The 17,329-nt window shown below is 39.4% G+C and overlaps 3 protein-coding genes across 3 annotated transcripts in view; 1 reads left to right on the forward strand and 2 right to left on the reverse strand.

Annotated features, from left to right (window-relative positions):
• Window positions 1-17,329, forward strand: part of LOC115675454 (uncharacterized) — a 66,915-nt gene that overhangs the window by 44,118 nt on the left and 5,468 nt on the right. The window lies entirely within an intron of this gene.
• LOC115675455 (protein LURP-one-related 11-like) lies at window positions 723-1,510 on the reverse strand. Its single transcript, XM_030598112.1, has 3 exons — window positions 1,265-1,510; window positions 941-1,168; window positions 723-857 (listed from the first exon to the last, which is right to left on the reverse strand). Exons 1-3 carry the CDS (start codon window positions 1,508-1,510, stop codon window positions 723-725), a joined length of 609 nt encoding a protein of 202 aa, XP_030453972.1.
• On the reverse strand, window positions 13,645-15,015 carry LOC115675456 (heavy metal-associated isoprenylated plant protein 39-like). The gene is made up of 3 exons (XM_030598114.1): window positions 15,007-15,015; window positions 14,732-14,810; window positions 13,645-13,829 (listed from the first exon to the last, which is right to left on the reverse strand). Exons 1-3 carry the CDS (start codon window positions 15,013-15,015, stop codon window positions 13,645-13,647), a joined length of 273 nt encoding a protein of 90 aa, XP_030453974.1.

Genomic DNA, 17,329 nt, shown 5'->3' on the forward strand with positions numbered 1-17,329 from the left:
GAAATCTAGAGCCACCACACACACACCTAACGCACAGTTGCGCCACAAATCCACCATGCCCAATGATGTGCAGTGCTGGTTTCGACCGTTTTCGCTGTCTGATTTCATGGCGATTGAAGATTTAGGGACATTGTTTTGATTATTTTTCAAGCACAATGTGATGTTAGCAATTTGTTTCAACAGATTTGTTTCATCAACTCACCTTGCGTTTGAGGGGATGTTAGCAATATTATGCTATTTACTTGATTCTGCATATCTCTCAGGATTATGCATATATATCCCATTCATATCTTTGATTGATTTATTTGGTATTATGTTTATCTTATTAAGTTATCTAACAAAGCTTATAAATAGACTCGTGTTCAATTTATCATATACATCCAAATTTACAGAAAATCCACAGTCTGTCTCTTCCGCATTTTATTATTATTATCAACTTGGAGTATCAGCAAGATGAATGAAATTAGATGATCTTATTACCAGGTTGCTAGAGTTGAAAATAAAAGCGGTAGTGTATCTGTTTGAGTGATCACAAGTGTGATTCATTTTCATATTTTCCACTTCTTGTGTATTACAGTATGTACAGTATTCTACAAGGACTCCATGCCTTAATTGCTTGTGTTTTCTTGGGCAAAAAGACTGCTCATTGGACCCAAAAAAGAAAAGAAAAAGGAAGGCATAGTCCGGTGGACTTGCCAGCCACTCTTGCTATGTCAAGATGATCACATCCTCCGATGCATTGATCCGTAAACGGCGACGAGAGCCACGACAAGGGAATGATCAACTTCAGGCTCCACAACCAAACTCAAAACATCATCTCCTAGGTATACTCCAGAAGATGATTGCTTCCTCTTTCCCTGGAAAATCATCCCAGAAAGGCACATTATTAGTTCAAGAAGTAGTCCGTATTAAGAGTGTTTGAAAGTCTAAAGAGGCTAACCTCTGCAATCAGACCTCCTGTTCTGTTGACTATTCTGAACTCTGATTTACCAGCCATACTCTCTATGTTAAAAATATTCCGACCGTCATCACAGTGCACAGAAACTTGGCAGGACAATCTCCTTTTAAAGATGGGACAACCTTTCTTTACGCGAAACCAAAGTTTTCCGTGGTTCACATCCTGTTCGTCGCATTTGTAGCCCTCCCAGCGCCCGAGAACTCGAAGTTTCTGCATTAACATTTGTCATTAGCCTCAGCTCTATAGTTCAAATAGTAATTGAAGTAATCTAGTTGACTACTATGTGAAAAGAAACATTGCCTATACCCTTTGAATTATAGTGAAGAGAACTTTTCCGCGTAAATCCATGAGAAAAACTTTTCTGCTACCCTTCTTTTCGTAGTTATCTATACGATAAACGATCTCGCCATTCTGATTGAAGACAGTGCACCCATTACTTTGCATGACGAGCGACTTCATCCACACCGTGAAAGCTTCTCTCTTTGGAGTCATACATGGAGAACACGAAGCGTCAGCTGTAGCAATTGGCACAAATGAATGAACCTTGGCCATCTGATCCACTAACTTTGTTGTTCTGAGAGAACTCTTACCAACCTTTTTTTGTGTGAGAACACCACCCTTTCAAGTGTTCCCTAAATGACAGGAGGAGGAGGCACTTTTTCGGGTTAAAATACTCTCGAGAAGACGGTGCTTAGGTAATAGACGTGCTTGAGGCTTCACGTTTATAATATGTGTGCATAAATTATGGAGATCAACGCTTTGTATATAGAATCATGAGAGTATTATAATGGTTACCCAATTGTTGACCTTCTGGATCTGGGGAGTCTAAAGTTCAGCGGAAAATGAAGTTGCAGAGGTTGTTGTCGATGACAATGGTGACAGAGAACAATATAACTAACATACAAAACATTACTTTCAACACTTTTGTGCTCTTTGCATTGAGTTTTATATGCATTGTCTGCTTTCAGATCTGAACTTTTTCCTGTTTTATTCGGAGGGGGCTTATCCAAATAGAGAATTCGACCACACTTATAAGTATGCGAGCATCGACTTACCGATAAGCATACTAAGTCCTAAGTAAGTGATTTTGTTTCCATCTGGGACTACCATGTGTTATCATCTCTTTAGCATCAAGAACATGACTGCTGGGATTATTTTAGAACCAGTGATTTGTTAAGCCACCGACAATGATGCAAGTAGTAAAATTCTTCTATCCTTTGGAAACCGATCCATTGTCAGTCTCATTTTAGTGATTTAGTTCAGCGGATTGAAACTGATTTTCAAGATACAAACTCATTAGATAGTCATTAGCACAGCACATAGTACACATAGAGGCTTTGTAAAGGTTTTTTTGAAAGGTGAAATATGACAACCTCACTTGGGCTATTATGTTGTGGCTTATTTGCGCAAACACAACTTTAATGCTTCATGCTAGTTTGACATCGCGGGAGACCACGGGAGACTTATCTATCAGTGCAATATACTAGGCATGAGCGATGTAGTTCAAACATCCGGTGCTTCGTGTACTCTGCTCGAAAGTCAAAATCATCCATGTGTTTATTATTTTCATTTTACATTCAAAACGATCTATCAACTTTTTAAAAAGGTTCACCTTTCATCTCTAAACCATGTTGGCTTGACACATGAAAAAGTAGTTGTTATCAATGGGGAAAATTACTAAAAAAACCCTAAACCTATTGCAATTGTATCAATTCAGTCCTAAACCTTTTTTTTGTTGGCCAATTGAATCTTAAACATTTTGCATTTGTGCCAATTCAATTCATCTGACCAATTTTGGCCGGAAATCGCTAACATGGATACTAGCCTTCTTACGTGGCTTTTTAAGTGGTGCTGTCGACGTTGACATAGACAATTTTTTATAATATTATAATATTTTTTTCAAATTTTTTATTTCTTTTTCCTTTTTTCTCTTTCTTTTTTTTTCTTCCCTTCTTCCTCGATCTCGCCGGCCACTAGCAAGGCTCAACCTCACCAAATCTAGCAAGGTCGAGCCTCGCCTAGCCATGGCAAGGCTCACCCTCGCAAGTGGTGGGCAACCGACTAGAGGAAGAAGGAAAGAAAAAATAAAAGAGAGAGAGAGAGAGAGAGAGAGAGAGAGAGAGAGAGAGAGGATAATAAAAAAGAATAAATAAAAAAAATTCGAAAAAAATTAAAAATTATTCACATCAACGCCGGCCGCGCCACGTAGGACTATTAGCATCTATGTTAACGATTTCCAGCCAAAATTAGTAGGATAAACTGAATTGGCACAAATGCAAAAGGTTTAAGGGTACGTTTGGTTCAGCATTCCCAAGGGATTTTGGGGAAATGCAAATACCTTTAACTTAAAGCCTTGGGGAAATGCAAATTGCATTCGGTAAAAAATCCTTTGTGAAGTTACTTTCGGCCAAGTAAAGTTTGGCAAATCTTATTTTGCAAAGGGTTTCGAAATTTTTTTTATCAAAAAAAAAAGAGCTTACCCTTTACCGGAGTCAGCGATGGGCTACGGCCGCCGGCCAGCCAGATTTGGCGCCGGCAGCCGTTGCCCAAGGCTGGGCGACCCTTGGTGAGGGTCGCATGACCCATGACCCAAAGGCCGTCACCTGGGGTCGCGCGACCCAAGGCAGCCGTCGCCGGGGACGGGCGACCTCACCAGCCCCTCGCTGGCATTTCGTCGTCTGATCTGGCCTCGAGCGGCTCTAATCGACCGCCCTCGTCAGCCGCCCTCAACCCAAAGGAAGATGAACAGTCATGAGGGGCAAAATTGGAATGTTGAGGAATTAGTGAGGGTAGTTTGTGAAGAAAAAAATTGATTTTAGTATTAGGCAAATGCTAAAAGCTCAAAGCTGGTCCGGACCAGCAGTGAGCTTTCAGCATTCCCAATGCTAGCTTTCGGCCGAAAGCTCATTGGAAATGCTCGTTAAATACCTCAGCAGTTCCCCAAGGGGTTTTCGAATGCTGACCCGAACGCACCCTAAGACTCAATTGACAAAAAAAGATTTAAAACTGAATTAGCATAATTGCAATAAGTTTATGACTTTTTTGGTAATTTTCCCATTATCATTGCTCGACTTGGTATTTCAATTAATTTATTTTCAAAACCTTTCCTTTGTTTTTTATATAATATAAGGATGTGCATTAAAAAAAATCGATAGAACAAATAGAATGCTTTACTCCAATTCAGTTAGAGAAAAGGAAGTAGCTCGACCTTAACCTACGTAAGAGGTACAAATTGTCTGGTCCGAGAGGTCCCAGGAAGGAAATGTGCAGGTAGGAGTCTCCTACTACATTCTTTATTGTGTGACATTAGGATATCCTAATTCAAAGCTCTCATGGTCCCCTACGTGCACATATTGGCAGGATATGGCAAGCAGAAAGAGAAGTAAATAGAGAAAGATGCTTTGAGCATGTATATAAATATGGACACAACCACTACGCACGAAAACTCATTCTCTGCTATTGTAGATTCAATTGATGTAAAAATTCAATCCCTTTTAAAAGTAATAGTTGTGACTAGAGTTGTGGAATTTAAACAATCGAAGAAAATACCGGAAATAAATAATACGTTATGTATTTTATTTGATGATCAAATGATGTAGGATTGTTGGTCTTAAATTTAAATTCACTTTTACTAAAACTAAATTTATCGCTGTTTGTTTTTCCTTTTAACCTGACAGGATGATTTTGCCTCTTCAAAACAATCATCATTCTTTAATTAAGTTAGATTAACTCTAATGTTGTACTTCAATGTATTTTTTGGTCGGAGCTCTCTATACTATTGTTTCAATATATTTGTACTTTTTCTGTCTAACACATATAATGTATCGATTTGACTTATATTTATAAGCATAAATATCTTCTCATTCTCAATTTTTACTACTTATTAGACAAGTACGACATTCATGACTATGTTAACATTTCAAAAATTCTTCTGTCGTAATTTTTTTGGAAAAATGCAAACATTTCTTTCTACCTTTATGGCCCAATTCCAAAAAAAACCCTCAACTTTACACTTTGTCCCAAATATACCCTGAACTTTTTTTTGTCTCAAGAAAAACCACAAACTTTTATCTAAGTCCCAAATCTGCCCTCCCGTTAAAAATCCGTCCAAATCCGTCAGAAAAAAAAAAATAGAAAACCGGCAGCTGCGGCGGTGCCCAAGCCTTCGCCGGTGGCCCCTGCCACAGCCGTCGGGAAGGAGCGGCGGGCCACGCCCGGGCCTTCCCGAAGGCCGGCGAGGGCCGCAACCGGCCCCCGGGCGAGCCCGGCGAGGGCGCGCAGCCCCGATCCGGGGCGAGGGTCGCCCTCGCCGGCGGCTCGCCCGGGGCCGGCGAGGGTCGCCGGCCTTCCAGAAGGCCTAGGCGAGGGCCAGCAACCCTCGCCGGCGACTCGCCCGGGGCCGGCGAGGGTCGCCGGCCTTTGGGAAGGCCCAGGCGTGGGCTACCGCTCCTTCCCGACGGCTGTTGCGGTGGCCACCGGCGAAGGCTTGGCCACCGCCGCAGCTGCCGGTTCTGTGTTTTTTTTTTTTTTTCCTGACGTCAATTGGACGGATTTTTAACGGGAGGGCAGATTTGGGACTTAGATAAAAGTTTGTGATTTTTCTTGAGACAAAAAAAAGTTTAGGGTATATTTAGGACAAAGTGTAAAATTGAGGGTTTTTTTTGGAATTGGGCCCTATCTTTATTGAATTGAATGCATTTAATGTCCAAAAGCCATTTTTACCATAATAAATTAGATATTCAATGATCCCTTTCACTTTTTGAAAAAGTTCAAAATAGTCCACGTATTTTCCACCGGTCCCGCCACCCTCCATAGCCAACTCTATTTCTCCTCTCCATCCAATCTGATACATAATTATTAACGAAGTACCGACCACGCTCACGTATATTCGAATATTTTTCCAAAAATCATCGCATGTATGCTCACAAAAATGAATAAACAAAAAAAAAATCATCATTCACGAAAATATTTAGACAGAAAATCCTTGTCAATAATAAAAACATATTTCATTAACTAATTATTTCAAGCGAGATAAAAGATCATTTTTAAAAAAATGTCTTTCAAATTATTCAATTTTCGCAAACTAAACTAAGCATTAAACAAATGGGAGGCTTGAGTTCGATCTCATCGCTATGGAATCAAAGCGCAAAGGCCAATAACGTTTGAACCTCGTAGTTCTCTGTCTATATTTGGTTCATTGTTCTGTACGTCAGCAATGTTTTTAGTATGTACGGTCGGATGACTGCTGCTAAAGTTCGTGACTCGACCAAACCTAAAATAACTCACCGGCCGTCGAGAAAAGAATCACGTTTCGCATCTTTTCATATTTAAGATGTTAAGACTGATCTATCCACCTAATTAAGAAACACCAGAAATTCAAGGTAGAAACCAAAACCATAGTCAATCCACAGTAATGTCACTTGCATGTTTACTGCAGATGATTCATGGACAAGCCTAATCCACATGATTATAAGAACAATTGTTAGAATGCGCAAGCGACTAGTGTGAGATGCGAAGTGTGACGATGTTTCGGATCTGATAATTAGAGCTTAAAAAAAGTAGTTAATGTACTCATAAGGGTCGCACCTGACTGGCTTAATAAGTCTTTTTCAATGAGATTGAGTACCCAAGATGAGTATATTAACATGTCCGGATTTGGCTCCCTCTTTGTGATTTTCCATTGAAGCGACAACAATTTGGCCCGAGAGAGGCGATGGCAAGTGAAGGCATGTATTGCACTGTAAACTCTCAACCCAAAACCAAGCCAAACTATAAAGATCACAATGAAACCCGTGTCAAGTAACTTTGTCTTGTTACCGGTTTCAAATTAATGATGTAAATTCCGCGTATAGATAAGAAGCGCTAAATAGACACTAAACTGTCGAATGCCCATATGATGTAATACGAGCAAACCATCGCATCAATCTAATGACTCATAATATGATTAGAAACATAGTTTTCACATCTATAGAACCATAAAGTAAAAGAATGAGGTTTGTGAAATTTCTATTTTTGTGTCAAAAAAACAGTTATATCGTTCCAAATAAAAGAACGTGCATTGTTTACAAATAACCAAATGCGCACGCCTTCATCTTCAGTCCATTCCAATCTTTTCTCCTTATACCCCACAACAATACATCATACTCTTCTTCCTCATTATATTAGAGAGGCATTTCAGGCCAGTCCTTTATTTTTCGCTTAAACTAGCCAACATATATCGATCGGGCACGGTCCAAGACCTTATTGAGCGACAAAAAATAAGTAAATAGATCAATCAACGACACTAAACCATAGAACCACAAAAAAAGAGGGTTTCCAGTTTCATTGGTCGTATCAAAGCTCAATGACTCGGGTGATCTCTTTGCCACATTATTATACTTCTAGCGATTTCGTCAAGGAATAGCACCTCGTGCACGTGCTGGTCTCTCAATAATATGAGAATACTCAGAAAAACTATATAAATAAACTGAGATCTTGGATGACGAGCAGATTTTTCTCCTATATATTTCTTATCATTGACGTGGGTCTTGCGATGCCTTTAATTATATAGGTGACATATCTCCCAATGTGCTCATATCAATATATGCACGCGGAATATTTTTGTTTTCATACAGATAGACACTTAGAAATTCGTACAGGTTGGGTCACATTTTATTTAACGTGTCCGTATAAAAATAAGAAAAAATAACGATTTAACTTATCCAGCACATGATATATGCGTCGTACCAAATCAACCAAGCACGATGATAGGTTTAGCTTCTGACCTACCACGCGTCACGAAAGTGACCAATACTATAATTTTGGGTAATTCTAGACTGTCGTGAACTTAAGTTTTTTAGGTCAATGTGGCCTTATTAATCAGATTGGAGGGGAGGATTGGCATGCTTTCTTGGAATGAGCAGTGCTAAAACTTCAAAGCAAAATCAGTTGGGGTGCGAAGACTAAACTTGATTAATGATTTTTTAATTACCTTGGATTTGTAGCAGGCTTAATCACCTGCTTCTAGTTGATCTTAGTAAGAACACTTGCTCACTTAGCAAAAGATAAAAGGGGTATTCGAAATTACTTTAGGGAAAATTATTAAAGTATTCGATCTGGCTAGGTGAGGGCTTGGTGGCCCTTGCTAACCCCAGGTGAGGGCGTGGGGCCGACGAGGGCTGCCAAGCACCTCACCTGGGACTAATGAGGGCGTCACGGCCCTCACCTAAAGCTAGCGAGGGCCACGACACACTTGCCCAGAGCAGGTGACGGTGGCCAGCCCGAACTCCAAACGCCAAAAAAAAATGACAAAAGAAAAAAAGAAGAAGAAAAAACCATTAAAAAATTAGAAAATTATTAAAATATTATTTAAAAAGTTAACATCACACCACGTGACAGGCCGGCGTCCACGTCAACGATTTCCGGTCAAAATTATCTGGATAAACTCAATTGGCAATAAGTGAAAAGGTTTAAGACTCAACTGGTAAAGTTGAAAAGTTTAAGACTGAATTGGTATAATATGTTTAGAACTTTTTGAACAATTTTCCCAATTACTTTATATTTTGTAGAAAAGTTACTTGCCACCGGTGAATGTTTCTTATTAGAGGTATATAAACATGTTAGGGGCACACGACATAATAGAAGCCCGATACCTTCGCCTGGGGAGATCACCAAGTAGGGGCGCACAATATAGCAGAAGCCTGATACCTTTCACCCGGGAAGATCACCAAGTAGGGGCGCACAATATAGCAGAAGCCCGATACCTTTCGCCCGGAGAGATCACCAAGAGGAAGCCTAAGTCCGAGCTTATTGACATATCCAGTTGGACCAACGTTTACTCAAAAGTTTAAATCAATGAGTTATGGACCAACTATGATATATTAACTGCTTTACACCACAATATTTTTCTAATGTGGGATTTTTTTAACACAACTCACACATGCATCCTAACAAAACACTTGTTGTTTTACTGTGAACTTGCCACTTCACATGATTAAATTACAGAGCATTTAGTATGCTTTTTCGGTCATCTGTAAGTGACCACTATAGATAAAGTTAAAAACTACTTTAACCTCTCGATGCTGATGAATTTTTCCTCTAAGCTAATGTGGAAAATTGCTTGGGAACGACTTAACCAGTTGCTTGTTCCCCTTTCAATCTTATTCAAAAAGTCTACATTATTTCAATAAACTTGATGGGCCAAATTATACATGGCTGCAGTCCCATATTGAAGCCCACTGTATCATAAAATCGACCATCAATTCAATTTCAACATCAACAAATAATTGGCAGATCCATGAATTAACACAAGTGATTCATATGTGTACTCATTTACTATTTTGGGAAGAAGGCATTCATGGAAAATCGAAAAGGAGTAAAAAAAAGGACTAAGCAAATTATATAAAATGCAGTTAGATAATTTTAGCACACAGCCCCCAACTTAATTCTTTTTTATGAAGTGTTTTCTCAGAGAAGTTTATTATAAACTATAATTAGTATGAATAATGTCGAACGAGGTGTCTGTTCTGAAGTGCATCAAATGGTGTGTGGCTAAAAAGAAAAATTTATGGAATAAGTGAAGAAAAAGAAGTGTCTGTTCGAGAAATGCAACAAATGACTTGTGGTAGAACTTTTTGTAAATATTAAGGGTATTTTGATCAATAAAGGTGGAGAAAATAAATTCTAAAAATATAAAAAGAATTGCAAAAATCGTTCAAGTTATCATTGGTCGTGCCATGTAGGACGGTTGATGTCTACACCAGCGATTTCCGGTCAAAATTAGCCAAAATGACTACATTGAGAAATCGTCAAATGATTTAGGACTAAATTGGCCAAATTAAAAAGTTTAGGACTAGATTGGCCATCGTGCAATAGATTTATGATTTTTTGAACAATTTCTCCATACTTTTTATTAGTAGTTTGCTATTTATTTATTATTACATTGCCTTGAGTGTTTGGATTAAAAAGGACATAAATCCAAATTCTGACCCAACAAGAAATGCGAAGCCTACAAAAATGATATTTCTGAATTTGTGATTTATTAAGACCATTTAACATTCACAGTAGACGCAAACATGCAAGCAATTTAATTGTCCTCGCATATTTTTGTTTCTACACAGGCACTCAATTGTTTTATATAAATAGTTTAGGAAAATTGTCCAAAAAGTTTCAAACCTATTGAACTTTTGTCAATTCAGTTCTAACATTTTAATTTTGTCAATAAAGTCATAAACATTTTCACGTTTTGCCAATTAAGTCCATTCGGCCAATTTTGGCAGAAAGTCGCTGATGTGGACACTAGCCGTCTTACGTGGTACCACGGACGCTGATATGGATAATTTTAAATAATATTTTTGAATTTATTTATTTATTTTTAATTTCTTTTTTGCTTTTCTCTCTCTTTCTTTTCTTTCTTTCTACCCTTCTTCCTCTGGCCGGTGAGGCCTTTGGCAAAACTTGCCCCCACTGGCCACTAGCGAGGGTAAGCCTAACCCAACCAAGGTGAGGATCGACCTCACCGTCCTCGTCCAGCTTAGGCAAGGCCAACCTTGCCATCGCTAGGCGAGGGAGAACCCAACGACGAGGTCGGCCTCTCTTGGGATGGAGAGGTATACCCTCACTAGTGGCCGGCAAGGGCAAGCTTCACTAGAGGCCGGTGAGTTAGGGCAAAAAGAAAAGAAAATGAAAAAAGGAAAAATAAAATAAAATGAATCGAAAAATATTAAAATATTTATTTAAAATTTTCCACATTAATTGCGACAGCACCATGTAGGACTACTGACATCCATGTCAGTGACTTCAAGCCAAGTGGACTCAATTGACAAAAAGTGAAAAGATTTATGATTCAATTAGCATAACTAAATAGTTTAAGACTGAATTGGCAAAAGTGCAATAGATTTAGGACTTTTTGGACAATTTTCCCCGATTTGATTTTCAAGATAGAAGAAAGCATATCGACACCTAAAATTAATTTTTGTTCGAATGAATGCTCGACAACAAATGTGAAGAAAATAGAATAACATGCCTTTATAATGGGGGAAATTATCAAAAAGTCATAAACATATTACACTTGTGTCAATTTAACCGTAAAACTTTTAATTTGATCAATTTAGTCATAAACATTTTGACAATTTGCCATTGTAATCTATCCAGCCAATTTTGGCCGGAAGTCGTTAACGTGGATACAGGCCGTCTTATGGGACGCAACCATTGCTAATGTGGACAATTTTTACAATTCTTAATAATTTTCTAAATTTTTTTCTTTTTTTTTGTTTTTCCCCTTTTCTTTTTTTTTTCTTTTTCTCTTATTTCCCTCCGCCGATCTACGGCCTCAACAGTTGCCGATGGAGGCCCCAGTCGCACCTAGGTGAGGGCCTGGGCAGGGTGGCGCAGCCACGCCTAGATCTGACAAGGGGTGTTATAACCCTTGCCCAAATCCGGTAAGGGCCATGACCCCCTCACCGAGGGCCAGCGAGGGCTATGATGCCCAAATCCGGTGAGGGCCAAGCAGTGGCCGGCGAGGGCTTTGGGGCTCTCGCCTAATGTAGGAGAGAGTCACCGGCCACATTTAAAAAATAAAAAGAAAAGTAAAGAAAAATAGAAGAAATATTTAAAATATTTAAAAATTACAAAATTGTCCGTGTTGGTATCAGCCGTACCACATAGCACATCAACGTCCATGTCCGCATCCGCGATTTCTGCCTAAAATGAGGCAGATGTATTACATTGACAAATTTTCAAAAGCTTTAGGGCTAAGTTAGTCAAAACTCTTTGAAAAAATAATTAGTCAAATTGAAAAGTTTAAGACTAAATTGACACGAGTGTAATAGGTTTATGATTTTTTTGGTAATTATCCAAGCCTATCTACAGTTAAAAGAATGTCCATTTAAAGGAGTCATTCCCAGTAATGTATCAAACAGATCTGTAAAAGAGAAGGAAGAAATTCAATAATATGCCTTAATTTACAAGGAGTAAATCTATCATTAGATGAATTGCCATTCAAAGGGCTCGTTTTTATGTATAAATACAATGCCTCCCTCCTTGATTTTCTCACCCTTGAATCTTTATTTCTCTTCCTCCCGACACCTCATCAAAATTTTCCAGAGCCCCGCTGGACTTGATTCATTTTTATTGAGGTCTCTCTCTCTCTCTCTCTCTCTCTCTCTCTCTCTCTCTCTCTCTCTCTCTCTCTCTCTCTCTCTCTCTCTCTCTCTCTCTCTAACATTAGGGCTATTTCTTTAGAATCGCATTTACTGAAACTCTAGAGAATGGACTTGCATATAAGTCGAAGCATACGTGTCAAATTTTTATTTAGCAGAGACATTTCGTAGACGACAGTTTCTTTCTAATCATAAAAAGAGGTTGTATAGTGATCCTCGAAATATTAATGATATGTAAAGTTATATCTATGTATATCCTTTCAATTACAACAACGCAATTACCAGGGCGCGCTCTACCATTGATATTGAGGGCCATGTTATATATATCGGGTGACAATATTGACTTTGATAAGATGTGCTGAGATTTAGTATATTTATCTTCTATTTCAATTTGTACCACCTTATAAAACCCTAACGCCAGATGCTGCAGTGGTTATCATCAGATTGATCATTCTCTAGCTACTTAGCTTTCGATTCGCTAAATCTGATCCTATTCTGTGCAGTTCCTTGTGGTTTACTGAATTTCATGCATAGATCTCAGCTTGCAAGCGGAAGATGGCGATCAAAGAATATGCTTGATATACATTGTTGCACTACTTTCAAAGGTTGGTTTGAGAATTTTCATATGATGGTGACTGCACGGCAGCTATGCGATACCCAATTAAGACTTTCCCATTGCAGGACACTCCTGATTTACATCAGCATCAGGAGAGGCTTATCAGGTTGCTGAGCAGCAACCTACTGTAGAGTAAGGAGAAGAGCCGGTGGCAATAGGCTAAGAGCCGAAGTATATCTGCAACAGTTGGCAATGGAAGGCTCAATTCTAGGAATAGAGAAGGATCTTGTGGCAAAGAGTATCACGGGGAAGCGCAAGTGATCCAATTGAGAGTAGATTAGAAGTGCTAAAAAATTTTAGACAGCTGAGACTAATAAAAAAGACAGCGCGTGTAAAAGAGAGTTGTAAAAATCAATGCGAATGGGCTGCATTAAGTCCACCCCTATATACCCTTTTCTCTCTCCCCGCGACTCGTGTGGGCTCCTCTGACCTCGTCCGCCACCCTTAGCCGCGGCGATTACTTGGATGAGTTTGAAGATTGGCAGCTTGATATGGAGATACGAGATCTGATGCAGTGCATGTGGCCACGGGTGGGGAATTTCAATGAACAACATTTGGGCACAGATGACGAAGTAAATTCTCGGTACAACAAGGATGATACCAGTATATTTATGGATATTAGAGATATTATTAGATATTAGAAATAGTATCTAATGCTTCCTTGCTTCCTAAGATTAGATTATTTCTCTTTTGTACATATTGTTGGGATATAAACACCCCTTAATTCTAATGTATTATAGAAAAAAGTTATTGAGCAGAGATGTAACCGCTAAAAATCATGCATAATTCTTGATTCACGAATTATTGCAAATTCCCTTTTTTTTCTTTTGTAAACATAGGACAACAGACAAATGCATGTCACAGCAACTCTCACTATGTCTAAACAATTAGGTGCACTGAAATGAATTGAAGAAGGCGCTGTTTGTAATTTTCTATTTCTTGTCACCATCTTTATTCTCCTCCTTTTTATTTTCCTTCTTTTCTGCTTTAGCTGGGCCAACCGATACTATGTCCACTTTTCCAATTTTCTTCAGCTTCTTTGCTACAGCCATGGAGTCCATGTCACCTATCACAGTCAGCTTTTGCTCCTTCAGATCCGCTGCTATGGAATCAACTCCTGAAAAATTGATTTCAAGGGAACAAAAGGAAGCCTAATTATTACTGAACTCAAAGCACAAAATTGATTTTGCACCAAATATTCATATGCATTGAGGCATTCTTCTTGCATGAACAACATGGATGATTTTTGGGTAAAGTATTGAAAAAGTCCTAAACCTTTTGCATTAGTGTCAATTTAGTCATAAACCTTTTGTCTTTGTACCAATTCAGTCATTCCGGCTAATTTTGGCCCGATTTTGGTGACGTAAATGCTGGCCGGCCTACGTGGCGCTGCCGGCACTGATGTGGACAATTTTTAATAATATTTTAATATTTTTTTGATTTTTAAAAAAAATTTCTGATTTTTTTCTTTTTTTCTTTTCCTTTTCTTCTACCTTTGGCCAGTGACCGGTCCAGTCACCGGCCATGGCCAATCGCCTGGCCTCGTCTGGGCGAGGCCGCCGTCGCCTACCACAGGAGAGGCCCGACCGACCCTCGCCTAGGCAAGACCGTCCCCGGCGAGGGGAGACCTCGCCCAGGCAAGGCTTGGCGAGGCAGGGCGACGCCGCCGTGGCCTAGGCGAGGCCATGGCCTGGGCTAGGGCCTGCCTCGCCGGGGCTCGCCCTTGCCCAGGCGAGGGTAAGCCTCGCCTGTGGCGGGAGACGGCGGCCTCGTCTGGGCCACGGCGGCCCCGCCCCGGTGAGGCCAGGCGGCCGACCGGCGTCCACGTCATCAAAATCCAGTCAAAATTAACTGGAATGACTGATTAGCACAAAGACAAAAAGTTTATGGCTAAATTGGCACCAAAAATAGGTTTAGAACTAAATTAACATCAACATAAAAGGTTTATAACTTTTTCAACACTTTTTTCGATGATTTTCCTTTGGGTAATTTACATGGTGAAGGAACTCTTGCTAGTACCATAAACATCTGCAACGGCTTCGATGGCTTTCTGCTTTGTCTTCTCATCGTTCATAGTAAAGAGCTTGACAACCACTTTCTATAAAAGAGAACGAATTCAGATACATTCAGGAAATCAATGCTTACAAACAGAAATGACTCGGTGTCGAGAATTGATTCTCTCTGGTTTTCATGACAGGAGAGACGCGAGATTATACCAGCACTGAATCGATAACGGACTCGTCTAGAGAAGGAAAAGTGCTAGAAGAAGAGAAAACACAAGAGCCGTCACTTACTTGCGCCATCGAAGGCTCGCAAGGCGAGGGTGCTGCGAAGGTCAAAGCAAGAGAGACGCAAAAGCGAGCCAAGGGTTTGTGCTGAGGGGGGGGCGGGGGGGATGGGGTGTGGGGGCCGGGGGGAAGAATAGGATTGCATGGCCTGTAAGCTTATAGGTGGAATATGATGTGAGAAGATGGTTGTTCATGGAAACATTCGATGGGCTGAATCTTGAGAGGAGGTCAACGTGCTGGCCTCACCGCTTTTGGAAGAAGCATAACTCATGCGCGTTCTTACAACGCTTCTATCGATTATCTCTCTTCTTGTTATATTTCCAAGCAAAAAAAACCCTATTGTCATAAATTCAATGTCGCCTTGTTACCCTCCTGGAATTGACGGGTTCGAGTCAATTCTGCCCAAATCAATCAGTTTAACATCGGAGCTTGTTGCTATGACTTAATTCGATTCTTTTGTTGCTCAATCTTTTATGCACGTAGGGCGTGAATGATTCCTCAGTTTTGGTTTTAATGGCAGGCATGTGAGGCGGCTTCCAACATTAGAGATTAATTAAAGGAGTGCGCTCTAAAAGAGATTGATCTTAGTTTTGGTTTTGTCAATGTGAAAATGCTGGGCGGTCAATCGCGAGACAGCGAGTACGATGGTGACATGACTCAGCAAGAACGTGCCACGGACGAAAATGTCGGGATGGGATTTGTTCCCATGTTGAGATGTTGCATAATAATCGATCTACGACTTGAAGAACTGGTCTGCGAATTTCTGCGAATTTTTGTCAATTCCATTTTCAGTTAACATAAAAGTCTTCTACATAAGTAGCTGGCCGTGTAACACGTATTAAGATTGGCCAAATGACAGAAAAAAAAAACAAAAAAGCATGTGTCGCCAGGCAAAACTAATCTCACTTTTTATGCGATCTAAAAAAAGGTGCAAACTTTTACTTGAGCGACAAAAATATCCACCATTACCTTTTCCTCACAAAAATCTTACGTCAGATAATGAAGGTGATGTGTACAATGGACAGGTCAGCTAAGCCAACAGGGCATGTGGATTTTTAAATAAAGGCAATGTAATTTGAGTGAGGTTGTGACTCATTCCTTCAAATAACAAAGAGACTCAAAAGAGTTTAACTCCAAATTGAGTTCACAAATTAAATGGCCAGGATTTTTCCCCAGACCAAATTCGCAAATTAGGATTTCAGATAATTGATTTGGAGCTAATTTGTGGAGTTCAAGCAAACAGTGAAATTCGATTAGTGTTTGGAATTTGCAAATTAGGGTGACAAGTCGTGAATTTTGCAATGACTTTAGCAAATAATCTATTATAATCCAAGTCGAACCGCGTTGTTTTCGCTTAGTTGACTTGTCACGTCATTGTCATTAGCCACGTCATATCGAAATAAATGTAGTTGGATTGGAAAGTCAATGATTGATGTTTTTGACCCCTCAAAAAAAAGTTCATAGGTATAAGTTTGTGGATATTTTCTTCTATCAGGCAAACTTCACGCTTTTTTTTTTTGGTCATTTAAAAATTAGAGTTATCTGTCCTAAGCTATAAGTTGGTGTTTTTCTTTGGGATTTGGCCTATAAAGATATTGTTACTATGCGATCAAAGGTTGCTACGACAAAGTTCATGTTACACTCCTTGGTGTATCTAAAATAGTTTTTGCTCTGCTTGCAAAATAATGCAATTTGTCAACGAACGAAGGCATTCTTGTTTTCCTCATGCTGTTTCCGAAAGCTTACTCAACTAATAATCTCAATTCTCGAATAATTTGATGTTTTATCAGCTACACCAAGTGAAGTAATTCATTCGTTCAACAGGGACTAGAGCCATTGGAAAGAGTTGACAAAAATCTCATTTTAGTTGAATGTTTCGTCTTCTTCTTCTTTTTAAATTTTTTGTAATAATATATGTGCATTTCCTTATCTAAACAAAATCACGAACTCTTTTCTTTCCTCATGAAACATTTTTTTCACCGCCTTTTGCAGACAGGTGATGAGTACAAAAATTGATTGGACAAATTTTCTACTGAGGCCCAGTTTCAAAGCCAAGCCCAATTTCTAAGTATGACATATCTTGTGAATATTGTATGGCCCTAAAGGGCCCAAATAGTGCAAGACCCAGGGTGGATGGCCCACACTTGGAGAGTAAGCCACTCACTTCTACTAAAAAAACAAGGTAACAAGCCATTGTAGTAAAATCTGGGATATCCATCAAATTTGACTCAGTTTGCAATGTCGTCCCCGAATTTTAGTTTATTCAATATGATCTCCGGACTTTAGCTTAATACTCTAATCGTCACTGAACTTTTAATTTGTTCAAACC

Source organism: Syzygium oleosum, unplaced genomic scaffold, assembly GCF_021117445.2.
Source record: "Syzygium oleosum isolate NSW1041296 unplaced genomic scaffold, Sole_v2.1 Sole_v2.15, whole genome shotgun sequence".
NCBI classification, from domain to species: Eukaryota; Viridiplantae; Streptophyta; class Magnoliopsida; order Myrtales; family Myrtaceae; genus Syzygium; species Syzygium oleosum.

What these genes read in the sequence shown, in the direction of transcription:
- LOC115675455 (XM_030598112.1), bottom strand. Translation starts at nt 1,510, where the DNA reads ATGGCCAAGGTTCATTCATTTGTGCCAATTGCTACAGCTGACGCTTCG. An exon ending in TCTTCACTATAATTCAAAGG is followed by an intron (nt 1,169 to 1,264) that starts GTATAGGCAATG and finishes ATGTTAATGCAG; the next exon opens with AAACTTCGAGTTCTCGGGCG. An exon ending in CAGGAGGTCTGATTGCAGAG is followed by an intron (nt 858 to 940) that starts GTTAGCCTCTTT and finishes ATGATTTTCCAG; the next exon opens with GGAAAGAGGAAGCAATCATC.
- LOC115675456 (XM_030598114.1), bottom strand. An exon ending in AGCCGTTGCAGATGTTTATG is followed by an intron (nt 13,830 to 14,731) that starts GTACTAGCAAGA and finishes TCAATTTTTCAG; the next exon opens with GAGTTGATTCCATAGCAGCG.